General features: G+C 48.4%; 2 protein-coding genes across 6 annotated transcripts in view; one reads left to right on the top strand and one right to left on the bottom strand.

The window, feature by feature from the left end:
* The first annotated feature begins 682 nt into the window (after positions 1–682).
* Positions 683–9,840, top strand: LOC126571987 (glutathione synthetase-like). 3 transcript variants are annotated; one of them, XM_050230950.1, is made up of 7 exons: positions 690–924; positions 993–1,251; positions 1,347–1,559; positions 1,807–1,982; positions 7,181–7,223; positions 7,314–8,107; positions 9,548–9,840. In XM_050230950.1, the coding sequence occupies exons 2-7, from the start codon at positions 1,096–1,098 to the stop codon at positions 9,672–9,674; spliced, it is 1,509 nt and encodes a 502-aa protein (XP_050086907.1). In that variant the 5' UTR covers positions 690–924; positions 993–1,095; the 3' UTR covers positions 9,675–9,840. The 3 variants fall into 3 exon arrangements, with proteins under 3 accessions (XP_050086924.1, XP_050086907.1, XP_050086916.1); XM_050230959.1 differs by lacking the exon at positions 1,807–1,982 and adding an exon at positions 4,588–4,715 and having other exon boundaries at positions 695–924; XM_050230967.1 differs by lacking the exons at positions 1,807–1,982; positions 9,548–9,840 and having other exon boundaries at positions 683–924; positions 7,314–7,451.
* A 247-nt stretch (positions 9,841–10,087) lies between these two features.
* The window catches only part of LOC126571614 (rho GTPase-activating protein 190), a 29,236-nt gene continuing 17,288 nt past the window's right edge, over positions 10,088–22,035 (bottom strand). Inside the window, exons 5-12 of one of the 3 annotated variants that reach the window (XM_050230292.1) lie at positions 21,007–21,459; positions 19,226–20,919; positions 18,999–19,046; positions 17,032–17,664; positions 16,542–16,948; positions 16,083–16,446; positions 14,392–14,671; positions 10,088–14,293 (exon numbers count right to left, since the gene is read on the bottom strand). In XM_050230292.1, the coding sequence (XP_050086249.1) occupies positions 14,095–14,293; positions 14,392–14,671; positions 16,083–16,446; positions 16,542–16,948; positions 17,032–17,664; positions 18,999–19,046; positions 19,226–20,919; positions 21,007–21,459 (4,078 nt within the window). In that variant the 3' untranslated portion in view covers positions 10,088–14,094. The remainder of the gene's footprint in view (positions 14,294–14,391; positions 14,672–16,082; positions 16,447–16,541; positions 16,949–17,031; positions 17,665–18,998; positions 19,047–19,225; positions 20,920–21,006; positions 21,460–22,035) is intronic. The other 2 variants (XM_050230300.1, XM_050230308.1) reach the window with 2 other exon arrangements.

Raw genomic sequence — 22,035 nt, 5'->3', positions numbered from 1 at the left:
GCTTCGTGGCGGGGGTTGCGGGGACGTTATTGATTACAAAAAAAATCCTGGCATCGAAAACGGAATGAATTTTAATTTCACAGATGAGCGTACATTTTTTTTTTTCTTTTACAAAACTAATCGGAATACCTTACCGTACGCTCCACGTTCTCCAGGATCTCTTTTTGTTTTGTTTTGCTTTTTTTTTTTGTTTTGTTGCTATTATACACATCACTGTTTGTGAACCCCTTTTTCTCGTTAGGGCCAGCGCGCTCGGAATCGGTTCTGTGACGTCGGTGACGATTGTAATGGCAGGGCTTCTACAGCGCATCCAGGGCTGGATTGGATACCGCTGCATCGCATTCGGTGGCCAAACTGGCACCGAAAGATGCGCCAACACATTCGCTAGGATGCAGCTGCTAGTTAGTGGGGATTCACTATTTTTAAAAAAAAAAATTTTAATTAGTTTTATTATCTACTCTTTCGTCTCTAAATCCAGTGCGGACCCATTAGCGACGGAAATAGTTGTTCGTAGCGCCACTGTTTACTGGCTACAATGGAAATGTGTGTTGCTAATCATAAAATGATAATAATAAACGCGTACAAGCCACAACGAAGCGCCGCGCCATTCTAAGAAATGTCAGTTAATTTTGTTTACATGCACGTTGGTGGACGCAAAATGGTTTTGGTTGTTGTTGCTGTTGATAAGTCGTACGTGACCGCGCAAGCAACCTCGCTCACCAACACGCACGCACGCACTGCGTAGGGTAATGTGTCGTCGACGATCACGCTGCGGAGTCATTTGTCGCCACCGGGCATCACATCGGTGCTGGGGCCTGGTACGCGTTAATGACCTCATCGCCGTCCTGGTTGTTGATTTATCTTATCAGCAGAAGCAGCCGTCCGTCCAGTGACTCCAGGCGAACCGCAGCCAGCAGCGCCAGGGTAGTTCTCAAATCAGTCGTCCGCCGTCCGTCCTCGTCGTAACGCTTTTCTACTTTTTGCCTTTCCAGGGTGTTTAGTGCAGTCTCTCTCTCTCTCTCTCTCTCTCTCTGTCCGTCTCGTGTTTGGCAACGCCAGCAATCCAGCAATTAAAAACGGTGCTACGCATTCAAAATGGCCTCATCATCGACGCCGACCCTTAAATCGTGCATTCCGCTACCGCTCGATGAGGCGCAGCTGATCGATGTGGTGGAGAAGGCGAAAGACTGGGCACTGATGCACGGTGCGGCGATGCGCTCGAAGCACAATTTCAACCCGGATGCGCTGCAGGTAGCCGTTACCGAACGCGCGCCCCCCCCCCCCCCCCCCCCGGTCATCACCCTTTAAATGGTTTGTTGTTGTTGTTTGTTTCACGATTCGCCCAGTTCGCTCCCTTCATCCTAACGCCGTCCTCGTTTCCGCGGGCCGAGTTCCAGAAGGCGGTACGGCTGCAACCGGTCCTGAACGAGCTGATCCACGCGGTTGCCCACGACAGCGAGTTTCTGCTCGAGACGCTCAAGTCGACCGAGAAGGTGGACGAGTTTACGGGCAGGCTCGTTGAGATTTACCGCACGGTGCTATCGGAAGGAATCGCTCAGGTAAGGGGAGGGTGGCGGGCGGGCGGGCCCTGAACCGGGCCGACTGGAGCTCGAGAAATGCTCGACTGCGCGGGCGGGCGGGTGACATTCCCCACTTCCCTCCAATCCCTGCCGATTGGTTGGCCGATCATCGGTGCTGTTGTTTTTTTTTTTTTTGCTTCCCCCCCCCCCCCGGGCGTTCTCACGTCTCATTCCTACCACCGTTCCACTTTCCTCATCTACACCCGGGCACCCGCGCACCCGGCAGCCGCTCAGCCTAGGGCTGCTGCGATCGGACTTGATGCTGGAGACGAAGTGCGACAACATGTGCAGCGAGCCGAGGGTGCGCCCGTACGGTGCGTACTGCTGCTGGAAGCAGGTGGAGATCAACACGATCGCGTCGGGTTTCGGGCACCTGGGACCCTCAAGCAAATATCTGCAAAGGTTCTTACCTTTCACTACTCTTACTACGAACCCCCACTTTATCGCCCCCCCCCCCCCCCCACCACCCCCATCCGCCCTCCGTTTCTACCCCCGTTTGTACCACTTCTGGTAACGTGTTGCTGTTTTTTTCTTTCTTCTTTCTTTAGTTTAGTAGCTACCTTAAGGAAACCTCCATGGATCCGCATAATAACCGCTGTCTTGACGCTTGCTAGTTACCGAACCTTCCTTCCTCTGTTCTGTTTTGCTATCATTAACCACGCGATTGGCTGCCTGCTGCTGCGGCTGCGGCTGCTGTGGCTGTGCTATCTTTTACCTCCTTATACCTCCTTTATTCTAGTATCTAATCAACTGGTTTTTTCTTCTTCTTCTTCTCTTCTGTGTGTGCTTAACTGTTGCGACTGGTTATTGGTTTATTTTGCTCCCCCAACACGGCTCTTCTACCACTTTTCTTTACTGCTCCTGCCTTCTCGGTTGGCTCGATTGGTTTTTTGCGTGTTGCGTGTAGTTCAAAATTGGGCGTTCACCTAATCGAGCCGGTGTAGGATGGTTTGCGTCGCTACTACAACACTATGCGCCACCCACATGCACACCCCATGCTGTACATTTGCAAAACACCTGTAAATTAAATTTCTCACCTGCAAACGTGTTTGACCGGGGGATACTGGGAGTGCTAGCGTTTGTTTGCGGTGTAGATGGAAAATGTGGTTGAAAATTAGTCACAATAACAATGAGGGCTCGTAGACTAGTAGCACCTCGCACGAAATCGGGCAGCTAGAAGTTATGTTTGCACCCTTTTTTTTTACAATTTAAGGAAGGGGGGCTTCGGTATTTAATTTTGTGTTTGTTACACATGCTTTTCACATTTTTCCCCTGAATGCTAACCCTTTCAAGAGTATCGTGACAAAGATACAGATTTTTGAAAGTCCGCACTTCATGCAAAGGCTCCATGCAGCTCGCTACTTTGAAGAGCGTTTCACAAAATAAACGGTTTTAAAAATCGGTCCCCACCGTAAAAACTACTGGGCCGATCGATACGAAATTTTTAACACATAATCTGTACACTCTTTGCTAGGTAGTCTCGTTGAGATTTTGCGAAAATTATTGATACTTTTTTTTTTAAACAAATCGCCAAAAATCGTGGTTTTAAGGCAAAATGACAAAATGCGTGCCACTTTTTCAAATTTAAACATCTGCCAAAAAACGAAAAATTCCAAATTTGACAAAAACGACGACGAGGCTACCTAGATATACTTACAATCTTTCTAAAGAGCAACGATTTGTATTTTTCTGATCACCCATCACGCAGCTACGATGGTCACCGGAAAAAGTATCTTTTCGAAGACACGACTGCCTAAATTTGATGCCATGGATGAAGTTTTAAATCAATCTCCCTCAAAACAGCACCAAATATTCTTCAAAAGTTGCTGTTTAATGTGTCATTCATTTGAAAGCATAAAAGTTGAATGGCTGCGTCACAGAAAAATCGTCAAAAATGATCCTTGAAATTACCGAAGCCCCCCCCCCCCCCCCCTTAATAAAATCCTAACAAAAAGGAAAAGGATATGGCGTTTTCACTGTGTTGCAGTTGTTTTGTTTGTTCGCCTTTTCACAACTTAACAGCAATCGTTGGTGTACTGCAGCCCAGCTAGTGATTAATTCCTGACCCGTTCTAATCGTTTTCCTTTCTTTGTAGTTTATAGAAACACCTCTTTGGTAGTGTTCGGGGTCCTTCCGTTAGCGTTCACACCGCGACAGCTGGTGTTGCTTGGAGGTGGGGATCGTTTCGAGCACTAGAGCATGCGCAACCCTGCCCTGAGTAACCTGACCTGGCACACCGCTTTTGGGTTTTGCGATCGCTTTCGTTTGTTTAACATTTAATGTGCAAAAAAAAACCCCCCCGGCACATCCGGTCCGTTTCGTTGTTTGATCTTGCATGATGTTGTAGGAAGTTTGATTCGCTCACCCTAGTAGAATCTGGGTCCCTGTAGGGATCACTGGCACGCTCTCCTTCTCATGTCCGTCTAGCCGTGCTTGATTTGGACCACCGTAATTTAAAAAAAAAAAAAACAGAATACCCTACTCTCTCTCTCTCTCTCACACTCCGATTAACACCCCTTTTTGTTCGTCCAGCTGATGAATCCGAGGGCATGAAAACGGCATTGCGAGATAAATGGTGCCATGCTCCATGTTCAGCAGCCCAGCAGGTTTTTTGTGCGGTTTTTTTTTGTAGCAGTTTGGTTCCCCTCGATTTAAGGAGGGGGGCGACTTTTGCTGACTATTTGCTTGAGAGTTGTTAGGCCCCGTGACGACGTGATGAGTGTGGATGACTCCGATTAATACCACCGCCCCCCCCCCCCCCCCCCCCCCAACCAAAACATACAATTCCTCCCCGCATAAAAAAAAAATAAAGAAGAAGAAAAGCACGCTCCCTGTTTAAACGTAAGATAGTGGCGAGAAGAAGGTGAGGACCACCACCATCGGAGCGGATCGTGCTTTTCATCCCATCTGTTTTTTTTTTTGCTTCTCATTTTCCCTCGATCTATTTCTCGCTCTCTATCTCTCTTTGTGTGTGTCTCTCTCTCTCTCTCTTTTTCCTAATTGACAGACCCTTACGCTCGCACTGCTCCGGTCTGACTATTTGCCCAACTTTTCGGACGCCATCAAGCAGGTGGAGATAAATACGATCGCCTCCAGCTTCGGCGGCATCTCCACCAACATTACACCGATGCATAGGTACATTTCTTCCAGCTTCTATCTTTGTGCCGTCTGTCGCTCAATTCCGCTCGACGCCTTGTCCTTGTCCACTCGCGCACGCACATTTACACTCACTCTCCCTCCCTCTCCACCCCCCCCCCCCCCTCTCTCCCTCTTTGTTACTCCTTTTGCTAAGTTTCTCATGCTAGATCATGCTCGTTTCCCCATGTTTTTGTTTTGTTATCACCGCGATCGCCAATGTCTCGTTTAATAGCACCGAAAACTCCCATAACATTCCATTTGTTTCCGTTGTCCTGTTCCTGTTTTTTTCAATCCAAGCTATGCGATAAATGTAAGATGAATTTGCCGTTGTGCATGTGTAGCTCAGGAGCACGGCACGGAAATGCATGATTTATGGATGCATGCTGGGAAAAACCATAACGAAAGACATCACAGATCGCCGATGTCGCAGTATTGCTCGAATCGGTGACAGTGTAGTGCAACACCAATTTACCCAATACACGGTTTTTGCGGGTAGTACTCGGTAGTAGAGCAGCTCCGTAGATTGAATCCTTTGGTAGATGTATGGATTTGCAAGTTAGAACAAAAAGTAGATAAAGTTTCCGGTATGGCGAATCGTATAGTTCTCTAGTGTAAACTAGTTTTTTTTTCTTCCTTCCCCTTCCCTTAGTAACTTCACTTCACTACGGTGCACAGTCCCAATTCCGTATTCGTTTTATTATTCATACAGGGTGCGCCATCAGGCGGTTCCCTAGTTTAAAGTTCAATAACTCTGTAATTTTTCAGCCGTTTTGGACAAACAGAACAGTTTCTGAAACGTCAGTTTGTGCCATTTTAGTAATGCATCACTTCGCTTTAAAAGAGTGGATTGAAATTGTTACACTTTACAATGAAAATAATCGTTCACTAGTGGCCTCCTCGATCGCCGGACGGCGCTGGCCTTTTTTCTGTGGTTCTATTTGAAAAATAAGGTTTATGCTAACCAACCAAAGACTATGAAACAACTTAGAGCAAATATTGGAGCTGAAATTGCCAAAATTACTCCCCAAAATGATATCAAAACAATGTAAAATGCCCGAAAAACAGCCCCTTTTTTGTATGTCAAATGAAGGCGGTTGATTTGATCAAATATCATACATTGAGAATAGCACAATAGAATGGCATAGAAAAAACCTAAATAAAACTGGTTTATTTTCCAAAATCGGTTGAAAAATGACAGAGTTATTTAACTTTAAAATAGGATACCACCTCATTAGCGCACCCTATAGTCTGTCCCCTCCACGATCGATCAACGTAAAGATCTGGTCTGGTTTGATCTGCCCTCCCCATTGCTTGGCTTCCGCTTTCCGCTTGCCGTGCATGCTGGAATCAGAAGCAGTGCATGAGAATGTGGCATCCGTGCACGCAGCAGCACGACTCCACTGGTCCTGGTGCTCTAGTCTGTGGCACCGACACGAACAAAACGACAGAATGGAAACACATCCTGCATGGTTTCCATCGAGAGTATTTTTGTTACTAAAGCATGGAACACTTAATATTTGGCCGTATGAAATAGAACACAGCTCCGGCCAGCAATAAGCTGGAAACACATGGAAAATGGTGTCATTTTGTAGGTATTTTTTTCAATTTTCAATTGGAACGCGGACGGAATTGTATTGGACGCGCCAAAACTTAACGGTACCTTTTCATAAAGGGGCCTAAGAGCATTTAGTTTTGTAAAACTGCATTTATTTTTTACTTTTTTCCCTGAATGCTGATCCTTTCAAGAATATTGTGTAAAATTTTCACCTCATTTGAAGACAAACTGTCCAAGATATTGATTTTGGAAAAGTCGCGCGCTTCATGCATTTGCAGACACGCATTTCTTAATTTGATGCCACGGACGTAAGTTTAAAAAAAAAACTCTGCAAAATACGACGAAATTTTCTTCAAAAGTTGTAGTTTATTGTGGCATTTGGAAAAATATTAATAGGTAGATGCTTTGTTTCAAAACAAATCATCAAAAATGAGCCGATTTTGTGTACGAATCAAAAGACTCCTAAGCGACGAACCCGGTTTGGCAAATTTTCAAACCACAACTACAAATTGCTTTCCAAATTTAAGAGTTTAAGAGCAATGGATGGGAAGAGCAAAGGGTGCGCATCCCGCGTTTCATTTTCATCACTCACTGGTGTCGTTTTGTGCCGTGTTTTTTTTTCGTTTTGTTTTGTTTTTATTTCTGCAGCCTCAATTCTCTCTCTCTCTCTCTCGTTATCTGTCATTCCGGTCTTTGCATCCTCCTTACCCTGTATTCTGTAATGTGTAGTGTACCCCCTTTCTTCTTCAACTTCCCCCCAACTTCTGTACTGTTGCCACCCCCTCTTTCACCCTTTTCTTTAACGTCGTTCTTGGGCCGGCGCATTGATTAACATTTCGTTTTTTTTTTCCCACGTCTCGTCCGAATTGTGCCTGCCTTGGTTGGCCTTAAAACTGGCCAATTACAGCTACATCCTGACGGAGCTTGGGCATCAAGATAAGCTGGAGAATGTAAGTACAACCACCCGCAACGCATTGCGGTCACAACGGGGGCGCCCCCATTCCTTCGGCTGACTTCTTGATCGTTCTTTCTTTCCGTAGCTACCTGAGAACCGCGCCCTGTCCGGTTTGTGCGATGCGATGGTGGAAGCGTGGAAGCTACAGAACCGCCCCACCGCCGCCATCCTGTTCGTCGTCGAGGACCGCACGTACAACATCTGCGACCAGCGTTTCCACGAGTTTTACATCCGCGAAACGTACCCGCACGTCCCGGTGGTACGGTGCACGCTAACCCAGCTCGCCAGCGCCCGGCTAGGGCCCGGGCGGAAGCTGCTGCTGCCGGATCGGCTTCTGGGTGGCCGGGAAGCGAGCGTCGTGTACTATCGGGCCGGGTACGAACCGGGCCACTACCATGGGCCACAAGAGTGGGCCGCCCGGTTGCTGATCGAGCGTTCGGTTGCCATCAAGTGTCCATCGATCCAGTACCATCTGGCCGGCACGAAGAAAGTGCAGCAGGCACTGGCCAAACCGGAAGTGTTACGTCGTTTCGTCGGAAGCGATGAGGCGAAGATTGAGGCGATCTGCGACATCTTTACCGGTCTGTACTCGCTCGATCGTGACGAGGAGGGGGACGAGGCGGTCCGGTTGGCCCTCCAGGATCCCGAGCGGTACGTGCTGAAGCCGCAGCGCGAGGGCGGTGGCAATAATGTGTACGGGGCCGACATACCGGCCGCGCTCGCTGCGATGAGCGGTGAGGAACGGTCGGCCTGGATACTGATGGAGCGCATCTTTCCACCGCTGTCGACCGGTTACATGATCCGACCGGATGCCGGTACCGCTCCGCCCGTACCAGTGCAGCTTGTGTCGGAGCTCGGCATCTTCGGTGCCATTATCGGGTATGTTCGGGGGTCTGGTGCTTTATTACTTTAACGGGGTTTACTTTCGGTAATTTCGGGCCAAACAGAGGATCAATTTTGATCATTTTTTGTGACGTTTCCATTCAACTTAACTTTTTCAAGTGACTGGCATATTAAAGTGCAACTTTTGAAGAATATTTAATGCTATTTTGAGGAAGAATTAATGAAAACTTCATCCATGGCATCAAATTTGTGAAGGTGCGTTTGCGAAAAGATACTTTTTTTACGGTGCCCATCGTAGCTGCGTGATGCGGTCATCGGAAAAACACAAATCGATACTCGTTTGAAAGATTATAAGTTTACCTAGGTAGCCCTGGAGAGTTTTTGTTGATATTTCAATTTTTGGATTTTTGGCAGATGTTTAAAGTAGAAAAAGTGATGCATTTTCTCAATTTTTCCTCAAAGCATGATTTTTTGCGATTTGTTTACGAAAAAGTATCAACAATTTTCATGAAATCTCAACGGGACTACCTGGCAAAAAGTGTACAGATTATGTGGTAAAAATCTCAAATCGATCGGTGCAGTAGTTTTTACGGTACTGGATCGAAACTGACTTTCAAAACGTTGGTTTTCAATCTCAAGATCAATGTTTAACTGAGGAATTCATTCATGGGACCTTGTGGTTCTATAAAACAACGAAAGTTGTTGGGTACTGCAGCAAATAGCTCATAATTCTCACGGTCAATTAATACTAAGGCAAAAGAAAAAAGCCGCTAACTCCTCTTTAATGTAAAACAAAAGCGCAAATGGCGAATGGCTACACCAAAGCAGACAAGAAAGCAGTCACTGCGCTGCGCCGTACTTGCCCCCCTCCAAGTCTCAATTCCCGGAATCGAGAGGCGTCAGCGCCGATGGCTGAGCGGTCGATGGCGTCTCGCTATACTGTAATGGTCTCGATCGACGTTTAATTGTTTGGGGAATTCCCTCATTATGTGACCATGGCTCTACTAGACGGGAGCCCAGCAGCGCAGGTAGACTGCGAAAACGTAAACAAAGTCGTAAGCTAAAACAAAACAATCAACGACTACGCTGCGAATAGCGTACCAAAGCAGAAGAACGGTTACTACTGCTGCGCTGCACGTTCCCCCCCTAGAAATTCCCGGAATCGAACTGGGTCGGAGTCGACTCGGGGGGCCCGTAATCGACTCCGATTTTTTGCAGGCGTGCAATCGTGGGTGCATTTCCGAGCGCCCATCACTAGAGCCTTGCCTGAAACGCGAATTTAAAAAAAAACTCTGTATCTTTGTCAGTTTTTCCTCGTTTGATCCAAAACTTTTACACAATACTCTTGAAAGGATCAGCATTCAGGGAAAAAATGTGAAAAATACCTGTCACAAAGCAAAATCAAACACCGAAACCCTTTACCTTAACCTTAATCCTCCACCGTGTTTTGTTTTTATTTCTTTTTCACCATTCCAGGAGCAAGGAGAAGATACTGTACAACAAACAGGTGGGCCACATGCTGCGCACGAAGCTGTCCACTGCCAACGAGGGCGGTGTGGCCGCCGGTCTCGGTGCCCTCGATAGCCCTTACCTCATCGATTAGTTCTGGCACGCTGGCACCTTTCACCGGACCACCTTTATTATTGTTTTTATTCGTTTGGTATATCTCACTTACCGCGAGCCACCGAATAACCGGGCATAACGGGTTAACCGACCGACGGGATTCATGTACAACAGTTTCAATAATTAAAACAAACAAAAGCAATGCAGCCTCGCAGCCTTCCTCGCCTTATTCCATCGCGCTGTATCCGAAAGTGAAGTGCCCGAGCCCGAGTGGCTCAGTGTGTGCTGAAAAATATACCCGGAAAATTCATTTTCTTTCTCACGTTCCCGTTTTGCTCGTGCCGCACGATCCAATCAACGAAAGCGTTATGCTTTGTTTGCTCATTTTTTTGCGTTTTTTTTTTTATTACATCTTCATTTCGACACATTTTGGACACAGAGACTGCACGTACAAGTGGAGTTTTCATTTGTTTTGTTTTGTTTTTTTTTTTGTAGTTTTTGTTTTATATAATGGAGTATTATTTAAGCGTTAAAATAGTTCCACCGTCCCTTACTGCTGCTCGACTTGCTCAGCATTTTCCTCGTTTTGCGTTTTTTCTCTTTCTCTCCCCCTCCCCCCCTCCCCCTTTTCCCTCTGCTTCTTTTCACCCTAACCCCTTTCTCCCTCGCGGGGCACGGGATCACATCGATGTTTTCTTTTTTTTTTTTTTGCTTGCTTGCTTGCTTACCTAAGTCACTCTCGCGCCCCGTTCGCGACTACAAATGGCGAGCTGAGCCACGTGGCAAACCCATGTCGCCTCGTTCCTTCGTTCTTCGTTTCGCTTTTACTCGCGCCATCGCATTTGCTTCGCTAGCTTTTTTTCAGCGTCTCTCGGGGTTTTCATTAAAAAAAAAAAACAAAATGGTGGGATGGAGATGAGGTTAGGATATGATCACGGCACCGGTTATGTAAAGAAGACCACTGGGTGGATAGCATCCGGATGGCATGGCACAGAAATAACACGGTACACGTTACACGGGGTTAATAAAGAGAGAGAGAGAGAGAGAGAGAGAGAGAGAGAGAGAGAGAGTTCAGTAATCACGGGGGATGGTACGGTGGTAAGGTCTCCGGGGACTGCAACGAACCGAAAGCGAGAACCCGCTTGGCGAGATGGGAAATTTCCAGTGAGTCATTGACCGATCATTAGGAATTAAGGGTAATTAAAGAGAGAAGAGGGCAACGGGAGGTGGGATGAGGAGACTAATCGGTGGTTTCTAAAATGGTAAAGCGCGCGCGCGCGCGCGCACGAGAGAAAGAGGCCACGGGAGAAGGAACCGAACCGATCCGCTAACAACTAAAAACAAACAAAAACAAAAAAAACAAAACCACTACTAGCGCAGCAAGAGTACACACATGTATATCCATTTATAGTTGTTTTTTTGTTTTGTTTTGTTTTGTTTACGTTTATATCACCACATAATTGTTTTTTTCGCGGAGCTTGGCAGGACACCGAGCCTTTCGCTGTCCGCTTTTTCCTTCTTTCTCAAATTCTCACCTCAGAACTCCAGTAACTTCTATCGCATTTTCTCTCCCCCCCCCCCCCCCTCTCTCCTGCTGACTCCTATCTGCTGTCTTTCTGTCGCTCCGCACCGCATCCATCTTTAATCTTAAATCTTTTTTATGTACTACCCCAGGGGGGGGGGCGGGACCCGGTTCGCCATGCCATGGTTCGCTGTTCGCGCTAATAGACTCCACCCCCCCCCCCCCCACCTTCCATTGCTAATAGACGTATTCCTAGTGTGTGCGCGTGCGCGCGCGAGCGGGTAAATGCATGCAATCACCACATTGAAGCGTAGACGAAAAACGGAAAACAGAAGATACTTTGCTTGCGGCGTATTCGATAGACATACAATGCGCGAACCCGAGGGGGGAGGGGGGGGCCTTTAAAACCGGGAACTGGGGCAAGAGGAAAGATGTGGCGTGGGTGGCACATTTCTGCTACGATGGGTGTGTGTTTTTTTTGTGTTGTTGTTTTGTCAGTGTATGTGTCTCTCTCTCTCCAGTTGTGTCTGTTAGTTTGCTTCTATTGTTCCGCTTTCCGTCCCAGGAACTGAGCGCGGGCGGGCTTGCTTGGGGTTACACAAATAGACATAGCATTCCACGGTTTTAATTTTTTTTGTTTCGGTTTTGTTTTTTCCATTCTTCCTTTTAATACTTTTTGTTTGCTTTGTGGTTTTTTTTTTTTGGGGGAGCCCTCCATCTCTACGTACCACCCCGCCAACCCGCTCGTTTCGTTGAAATCCTTCTGGGGCCCGTTTGTTATGCTAGGTTATGCGTGTCCTGTGTGCGCACGCATGTGTGTGAGACCGAGCGCTGCTCTATCGTCGCAATAGAATTAAATATACTAAAGCGAGGGCGCCCCCTTTGTTCTCATCCACTGCCACCTGCCACCTGGCCATCAGTGGCCCGTTGGGAAGATAAATACGGAAATACTGTTTTACCTTTTTGCTTTTTTTTTCCTTCTGTTTTTCGTTTCGCTTCGCACTCGTTACCCTTTCTTAGCAGCGCTGTTTTTCTTCTTTCTTCTTTCTGCTTTCTTTTCGGTAGGATGATGTGTATGAGAGTGAGATTTTGCCTTTTGCCTTGTGAATATCATTCGCTATCGGAGGGGGTGTGAGTGTTTTTTTCTTTTTTAATATCCCATCCCGTCCCGTTCCGTTCCGTCCCCCGTCTGCCTACCAGGGCCCCGCTAATAAGGGTGGTTAATAATACAGGGTGGTCACAATCACAATCACACACACACACACACACACACCCCGGCATCCTGATTCCTGGGGTCTTAACAAATTCCTACTCGCCAACGGAGGGCACCATACACACATACTTGCACGCTTGCGCTTGCTTGGTGCGTATTCCGTTCGCGTTCCTTCACGTACTCTAAGCGCCCCCCACTACCCCCTACTACTTGCACTTGCTACTGATCCTCACGATTGACATCTTGGTTTTTGTTCGTGTTGACGGAATTGTCCTTCGACGGAATTGCCCGCGGGGTCCTTCGTTTAAAATAAAAAAAAAAACAAAAAAAAAAGGAAAAGTATCGTACCCGAACCATACCGGGTTGGGAGTGCATTGTATGCTGTGCTGAAATCATAACCCAACAGTAACGCACGATCGGACCGCACAGGTAGCTTTCCGGTTCTGGGCCGGCGTGGGAGAGCATTTATGTGTATGTGTCTGTGATTTGAGGGTGTCTGGTGTGTATGTGTGTATATACTAGTGAATTAATTTATATTACGCTTAATCTCACATATGTCACGGAATAGGTTACAATTTCACAAATTGAGCCACTTGTTGATGTAAAGCAATAGTTCGTTCGAGTTTTGTTCGTTCTTAAAAAAATATATGTATATACGCAATATTGTAATATTATTTATGTAGTATTGCCCAACATATTGGTATTTAAAACTATAAACAGATGGAGTTGTTTTTCTTCTTCTTCTTCTTCTTTTGCTTAGTGAGGGATAGTATATCTTGGGCAACTTATTATGTATAATACTAGTTTACAATTCACAAAAAAAAAATTACAAAAAAAAAACCAACAAACAAGTGTAAAATATGTGTGTAGCGTGTTGTGGTTGTTTTGCTTTACTCCTAGGAATTGGTTTTCGCTTTTTCGCCTACCGTACGTTCATCATCACCAACTTCACCCTCTGCGACGGCTGCGTGCGGAACATTGCTGTCTTGGCAAATTGGTGCATTATCTATTCCTAACTAACTTTATAAGTGTATTTGTTATAGTGTAGTACGCACCAGCGCACCGCCAATGCGAGTGAGAAAAGTGCTGCTGCTGTGGGTGGGTGGGTGAATGCTATTCCTAGATGCCATGTCCATCAATAATTTGTTTTTTTTTCTTCTTGTTTTTGGTTGGTTTTAAACCTGCCATTTGTCTTCACCCTTAGGTGCCACCCTTTGCGGTCCAAATATCGACGCGCGTCGATGGCAAAGCTTCCATGCTCCATGTGTAGCTGAGATTCGTGAGAAGCAGTTTTAACCGAAGCAGCCAGCCGAATATGCCAGAAATATCTAATAACACCGGCAAAAAAAAAAGGTTCAAATTCGAACGAAAGGGTATGGGTGTTTTTTTTTTTGTTGCATGGGGGGATAATATCCTTTGCGCACCCGCACCTGCACACCCACCCACCCACCCACCCGGCGCACGCACACAGCCACAACACACCCAACTCACCCCAAGACGCCCGTTGTACAACCTTGTGGCGCGCAACATGACTTTTCCACGGCATTTAGGAGGGATATAAAGCTGCAACAAACTACGCTCCCGCTTCGAGGCCATTCCTCCCTTCCATTCACAGTGGCGTGTCATTCGGCGGTCAGTCGGCGGTCAGTCGGTCGGGTTCGGTTAATCGGGGCCCAGCTAGCCCCCGCGCTGCCCCGCTGCCCCGCTGCCCCGCCTTTACCCGCATCAAACCATCACGAATGCTTCCTCGCCGCAGAACAGGAAGGGAAACTGGTCGATCATCGTCTGCACGATGTCCTCCAGGTAGGGGCGCATCGTTTCGAAGCGCATCATATCGGTGAACTCGATCGGTAGCAGCGTCGGCCACCAGCAGATCGCCAGATTCTTGCTGTCCATGCTGTTGAGCTTCGAGTTTTCCGACACCCTGTCCGGTTGCGGGAAAGAAGTAAGTAAGAAAGAAACACAAAAAAAAAACAATTATAATGCGATTAAAAGGAAAACTTGGTACATTGGTTGGCCTACCGCACAAAATGCTGGAAGATGAAGCTGAGGATCGCAAAGTTGCTCGGTGGCAGCTTGTTCAGCAGACCGCGCAGCGCAATCAACCGGCAGCTCCGGTCGGTCTTCACCTCCATGCTGAGGCTGGTGATGGACTGGAGCGGCCGGGAGCCGGCAATCTCCTCCAGTTCGCTCATCATCTCCGCGCTGAACAGTGCCGGGAGCCGTTTGGCGAAGAAGTCTTTCAGCGCCGTCGCAACGGCATTCACCGGGATGTCCAGCTGCTCGATGTCGACGTCCACCTCTGCAAAGGGAAAGGAAGTGAGTGCGGTGTGCAAAAGGGATTAGCGTGCGTTTCTCTGCTCATTCGGTACTTTTTTTATGTGACACATATTTTTTCCCTAAAAGCTGATCCTTTCAAGAGTGTTGTGTAAAAGTTTTGAAACAATCGAAGCAAAACTGACAAAGTTACAGAGTGTTTTTTTTTTAATCCGCGTTTCATACGAGGCGCACGGAATCGCAACCCACGATTCCACTGCGATTCCACGCCACTGCAAAAAATCGGAGTCAATTGCGAGCCCCCCGAGTCGACTCCGACCTAGATCGATTCCGGGAATTTTGGGGGGGAAAGTGCGGCGCAGCAGCTACCGTTCTTCTGCTTTGGTACGCCATTCGCAGCGTAGTCGTTGATTGTTTTGTTTTAGCTTACGACTTTGTTTACGTTTTCGCAGTCTACCTGCGCTGCTGGGCTCCCGTCTAGTAGAGCCATGGTCACATAATGAGGGAATCCCCCAAACAATTAAACGTCGATCGAGACCATTACAGTACAGCGAGACGCCATCGACCGCTCAGCCATCGGCGCTGACGCCTCTCGATTCCGGGAATTGAGTCTTGGAGGGGGGCAAGTACGGCGCAGCGCAGTGACTGCTTTCTTGTCTGCTTTGGTATAGCCATTCGCCATTTGCGCTTTTGTTTTACATTAAAGAGGAGTTAGCGCCTTTTCCTATTTTGGCAATGGTCGTTATTGACCGTGAGAATTATGAGCTATTTGCTGCAATACCCAACAACTTTCGTTGTTTTATAGAACCACAAGGTCACAATGAATGAATACCACAGTTAAACATTGATCTTGAGATTGAAAACCAACGTTTTCAAAGTCAGTTTCGATCCAGTACCGTAAAAACTACTGAACAGATCGATATGAAACTTTAAATACATAATCTTCACACTCTTTGCCAGGTAGTCTCGTCAAGATTACGTGAAAATTGTTGATACTTTTTGTTAAACAAATCGCCAAACATCGTGTTTGTAGGCAAAATCGCACAAATCGTCACTTTTTCAACTTCAAAAATCTGCCAAAATGCGAAAAATAGGAAATTCAACAAAACCATGACAGAGCTACCTGAATAAACTTGTAATCTTTCAAACGAGTATCGATTTGTAAATTTCTGATCACCCATCACGCAGCTACGATGGGCACCGTAAAAAGTACCTCTTCGCAGACGCACCTTCAGAAATTTGATGCCATGGATGGAGTTTCTAATAAATCTCCCTCAAAATAGCATTAAATATTCTTGAAAACTTGTAGTTTAATATGCCAGTCACTTGAAAAAATAAAACTGAATGGTTACGCGACAAAGAATCATCAAAATTGATCCTCTGTTTGGCCCGAAATTACCGAAGTCCCTCCCCTCCTTAACTGACCACGCGCTTACCTTCTTCAAACTTCTGGTAAAGCAAATCAACGTGCGTACGGTTCCCGGGCACCCGGTAGATACCCTCGGAGTCGAGCCCCTCCTGTTCGATAAACTTGACACACTTCTCGACGAACAGCGGCACCAGGTTCTTGTCCGACTGCTTGAAGCTGGCGAGCGACGGTTGCTGAGCGGCGGCGGCGGCGGCCGCGGCTGCGGCTGCCGCAGCACTCTTCGACAGTTTACCACCGGCTTTCGCTGCACTGCGCGCCGCTTCCTTCGACTCCTTGCTGCTCTTGCTGTTCGGGTCGATTTCCTTGCCGAACCAGTTCTTCTGCTTCGGCAGCAGCTTCTCGCGCTCGCCCGATTTTGGCAACACACCGAACTGGGAACGAAGGGGGGAAAGGGCGCATTTAGTGGTCAATAAAAATCCGGTGGCTGCTGCCAAGGGCGGGGGTTGGTTGGGGATGGAATCCTTACGATCGGTGAATTGTTGTCGCGCGGTGACGAAACATCAATGCTCGACTCGTCCTGCTGCTGCTGCTGCTGCTGGTCCTGCTTGTCGGTGTTTTTATCATTCTTCAGCTTCTGGTACATCATCGAGGGCATACCGAGTGGCCCGCCACCGCCGCCACCGCCGGCACCGATCAGCATACCACCCGGACCGGTCGATGCACCCTCGCCAACCGCTGACGGTACGGAAACCGAACCACCGAACGGGCCCATCGGTATTTTCGGTGGCTGCACCGGAATCGCGGTGCGCTTCTTGCGGTGTCGCTTGTGTGGTTGCGCCTTCCGGTTGATTTTCGAGTATCCATCCGTTGAGCGTTTGCGCTCCAGCGAGCTGGAGTCACTCTCGGAGTCGGAGTACTCTGGAATGTTGAAAACTAGGGAGCGAATTGGGGTTTTTTTTTTCAGCGAGATCAGTAAATTAAAAAAAAAAACAACAGTAAAAAAAAACGCAACTCACTTTGTTCCTTTTCTCTGCGCTGACGCAGCTTGTTTTTGTTGGTGCCCATCAGGTCGTGGCCCGCCGGTACACCGACCGCCGCACCACCATCCGGGGCACGGCCCGCACCACCACCACCACCACCACTCGAGAAGGTGAATAATTGACTCGCCACATTGTTGACCGCATCGCTGAACGCATCGTTGATCTGCTCGTAGCCGGCCTCATCGTCATACTCCTCGCTGTCGTCCTCCGGTGCGGCCAACGGTGCATGCTCCAGCTGCTGCTGCTGTTGCTGCTGCTGCTGCAGCTTTTTCGCTTTTTTCTTCTCCTTCTCGGTCATCGGAATGGCCGGCCCTATGACCATCCCACCGGAGCCACCACTGTCCCCACCGGGACCACCGGCACCACCACCACCACCACTCACGTTCATCCGTGCGATCGCTTCGTTGACGATGGCGAAACTCTTGAGGTTCAGCTTGCCCGGTTGCTTGAGCGTCTGGCTCGGGCCCTTCGGGCGGATCTTCTTGGCAAACGATGACTGGTTCGGTCGCCGGCCGGTCGTGAAGGCGTGGTGTGCGTTCACGTTCTTCCACAGGTCTTCGCTCTGCTTGTTGTCCTGCTTCGGTATGAGGAACCCGTCATCTAGCCAGCCTGCGGAGGGACACCAGTCGGGGATTAGGCGATCGGTAGGTGATGATTGTTATGCAAGTAGTGACACGGGGGGGCTTAGGATTTTTTTTTCCCCCGGTAAACAAATAGTTTGTTAAGCGGGGGCTTCGGTAATTTCTGGCCAAAAAAAGGCCCACTTTTGACGATTTTTGGTGACATAACAATTCAATTCTATTTTTTCAACTAAATGGCATGTTAAACTGCTACATTTGAAGAATATTTGGACTTATTTTGAGGGAGATTGATTGAAAACTCCCTCGATGGCATCAAATTTAGGCAGTCGTGTCTTGGCAATGATACTTTTTCCGGTGCCCATCGTAGCTACGTGATGGGTTATCAGAAAAATACATAAATTGGTACTCGCTTGAAAGATGATCAGTATATCTACGTAGTCCCGGAGAAGTTTTGTTAATTTTCATATTTTTCGATTTTTGGCAGAGTTTTAAAGTTGGAAAAATGATACTTTTTGCGATTTTGCCTAAAAACACGATGTTTGGCGATTTGTTTAAAAAAAAAGTATCACCAATTTGCATGAAATCTCGACGGGGCTACCTGGCAAAAAGTGTACAGATTGTGTGTTAAAAGTTTCAAATCGATCTGTCCAGTAGTTTTTACGCTATGGCACCGACTTTGAAAACGATGGTTTTGTGAAACGCTCTTCGAAGCCTTGTATGAAGCGCGGATTTTCAAAAGAAAATCTATAACTTGGTCAGTTGTGCTTCGATTGATCCAAACAAACACAGCATTATCGAAAGGATCAGAAAGGATTCTTTTCAAAGAATATAAGTTTATATAGTTGTTAAATTTCCAATTTATCGATTTTTGGCAGATTTCTAATGATGAAAACGATTCGATTTGACGGTGTTCTCTCTGTGTAAGTTTTTGCTCCGTTTGATCCGCAAATTTTCAAACACTTTTCCTTGAAAGGAGCAGCATTCATTTAAAGAAATGTATGTCACGAAAGAAAAATTAAATACCTAAGCCCCCAAAGGCGCTACGAGAGTCGGCCGTATCACACAAAAAAAAAAAAAAAGGAAAACACATTCACGATCACGCCAACTTCAAACCGGCATGGCATCAAACTACAATTACGTGCATTCTAAACAACGAGTGACAAATGATAGAGGGGGGAAAATGGTAAGGACAACAACACGAAACACACGGAATAATGGTAATGGTTTTGGAATTACATGTAACTAAGAAATAATGGTAAAAGGTGTCTAAAATAAAACGACAGGTGAGATAGCGGGAAGGCACGAACACGGTTTAACACACGCAAAACGGGTTTTTAACATGCAATTGCACTGTGAATCAACCTGAATCGTAGGTGTTGATCGAGTCCTTGGATCCACTGACGTCGGCTGCTTTGTTACCCGCGCAAGTCGTGATCGATCGAGGCGACGGAGGGCGACCGGACCGGAGGAGTTTCACGAGAAAACAGGTTAGAAAAAGGTGACGACGACGACGGCGCAGAAAATGACCGGCGTAAAACCCGGCGGACCGTGCCCCAAAAAAAAAAAAAAAAAAAAAACCGAATACTTACAGTTGATCTCCTCCAGGCTCGACTGCGACTGCGACACCGTGTTCGCCTTGAGCTGGCGCAGGATGGACGAGGGCGTCAGCAGGTGGTCCGGTGGTGCCGGTTCCGGTGGCGTCGTCGGCGGCGGATAGATCTGGAAGCCCTGGTTGCTGCCGCCCTTGTCAAAGTCGCTGCTGTCCTCGTAGTAGTACATGTTGTTGTACTGCTGCTGCTGTTGCTGCGGATGTTGTTGCTGCGGATGTTGTTGCTGCTGCTGCGGATGTTGTTGTTGTCCACCATGTTGCGACAGTTGCCCACCATGTTGACCGCCGTGCATCTGCTTTAAGCTGTCAAAATCATCGAGCGAGTTAATCGAACGATTATCAAACAGCTGCTGTGACATCTGCTTCTGCTGATGCTGCCCCAGCTGACCCTGGCCGTGGTGCGCGTGACCGTGCTGTCCCGCACCACGATACGTTGTCGACGAGCCATTTATGAGGTAGCTCTCGTAACGTGGCGGAGGTTGCGGGACCTGTTGCTGCTGCTGATGCTGCTGCTGGTGCTGCTGCTGGTGCTGCTGCTGATGCTGCGGATGATGATGATGATGCATCGAGTGCTCCATCGTACCCTCGCCCGAATCGATGGTCAGCGGTTCCTCCATGTTGAATGCGTGCTCAATTTCCGGCTTCTTGTCCCACACCTCCTTCAGGAACGGCGCAAACGAAGCAAACCGAAACTGCCCTTCATCGTCCGAACCGGTAGCAAAGTGTGCCCGCAGCTTGTCCGCAATCGCGTTCCCCTCCGTGATCAGCAGCTGCGACAGCTCACTGTTGAAGAACGCATTCACCCCACCCTGCTCCGCCACCGCCACGATCTGCATCGGCAGGTTCGGGATGTTGAGCGAGAAGGCACTGAGCGTGGACAGGGACGCCTTGCGCTTGCTCGAGTACAGCAGAATGAACCCGTGGATAAGATCGTCCCGGAACGCGTTCGCCCCGTGGTACGACGACAGGATCAGCTCGACGCGCCGCTTCGAATCGCCGAGAAACATCTCGAACAGGATGTTCCGCTCGCCCGCACTCACGCACGACTGCTCGAGCATCAGCGAGCTGAGCAGGTTCTCGATCGAGAACGGATCACCGCAGAACAGGCACAGGATCAGCCGCAGATCGGGCAGATCGTGCAGCGCTAGCCCGTACTTGAGATCGTCGAACGGTATCGAGTCAATCACGCTGTTCAGCGTGGTGTCGACGAACTTGGCCTGCTGCTGCGACACGTAGAACTCGTTCTCGTCGATAAAGACGCAGTGCAGCTTCTCCGCCAGTGACTGCCCGTCCGCCTGCAGCTGGTGCAGCGTACCCGGGCCGTTCTTGTCGTCGCTCATGAACACGATGTGCAGATTGTTGACGCTGTCCTTGAAATCGAGACTGTCGGCCAGCAGCCGGTCGAGCACCTCGTACACGTACTGGAACGTGGCACGGTTCGAGTAGCAACAGATCAGCCCCTTCGATTGCAGCTCGAACGAGAACGAATCGTTGTCCCGGTTGATCGTCTCAATGTTCAGCCCGTACACCTGCCCGTCCACGATGTACTCGCCGTTATCGTTGCAGTTCTGGTGTATCTTGTCGATGAAATCGTTCGCGATGTAGTCGAGCCCGATCACGATCAGGTTCAGCTGCAGCTGGCCGTCCTTCTGGGCGAACCGTGGATTCGGTAACCTGCACAGCGAGCGAAGGAAGGAGGAAGCACAGAAATTTATTAGCATCAAGTGAAGTGGGGGGGGTAGAAGTCTGTGTGCCCTTTACGTTTGATTCGCCAGCAGTATCCGCTCGATCAGCGCATCGACGCAGTTGGGAAACGCTGGGCAGTGCTCCCGGATCGGGCAGTGGACGAAGCCGAGATGCTGGAACAGCATCAGCTTCCGGTCCTGGTCGAGCCGGTCGAGCAGCTTGTAGCGCAGATCCTCCTGCAGCACGTCCGTGATCTCCTTGATGTCGTTCTGCGTGATCGTGCCCGACGGTTCGATGTTCTTGAAGTGATAGAACAGATCGGCGTGCTCCATCAGCAGCTCCTGGAAGTTGTGCTTGGCCGTTTCGATCAGCTCGCGCTGGTGGTTGTCGTAGATCTGCTGGCAGTCGTGCTCGGACAGGGCCTCGAAGCACTCCCGGCCCATAAACAGCACCCGGACCTCCGACAGCTGCTTGCCCGGCGTCACGTAGCCCGTCTCTTCCAGTAGCTTCTTGAACTGCTTCTTCCATCTGTGCACGCGGGTGTGTATCGGAACGCAGCAACAACAAAAAAAAAACCGACGTTAGTGCAACTCGCGGGAGGGGGTGGGGGGTGGGGAACACATCGCGAGAGAGTGAGAGAGGACGGAACACGACACGATGTAAAACCGGGAGGAAAAATGCGTGGTTGGACGGTGGGTGATGATGGAAAATGGCAGGAAAAAAAATAGAAGAAGAGAGGAAGGAAGGAAGTGAGAGCTGTGAGATGGAGATGAGAAGGGGGGACAAAGAGTTAAAAGGGGAGCGAAAAAAAAAATGAAAGGAAATAGGATAATAAGGGGGGGGGGGGCATTTGTTTAGGGCAACATTTAATTCACCTCTTTGGCATCCTGTCGTAGTTACACAAAACAACAACGCACACGAAATCATCCGCACACAATGCACAAACCGCCACACACAGAGAGAGAGAGAAAGAGAGACACACAAACCCACGCACGGCACCGCCGTCCACCATCACCGACAGCACCGCAGCGCACGTGCGGTCGCGAGTGCGTCGTGTTGTTGTCGCCGACCGCGGGCATGTGTGGTCAGGTTTTGTTTTTGTTT

The sequence above is a fragment of the Anopheles aquasalis genome, chromosome X (genome assembly GCF_943734665.1).
Source record: "Anopheles aquasalis chromosome X, idAnoAquaMG_Q_19, whole genome shotgun sequence".
Taxonomy (NCBI): domain Eukaryota; kingdom Metazoa; phylum Arthropoda; class Insecta; order Diptera; family Culicidae; genus Anopheles; species Anopheles aquasalis.
The sequence above is the reverse complement of the archived record's forward strand: the minus strand, read 5'-3'. Positions and strand labels throughout refer to the sequence as shown.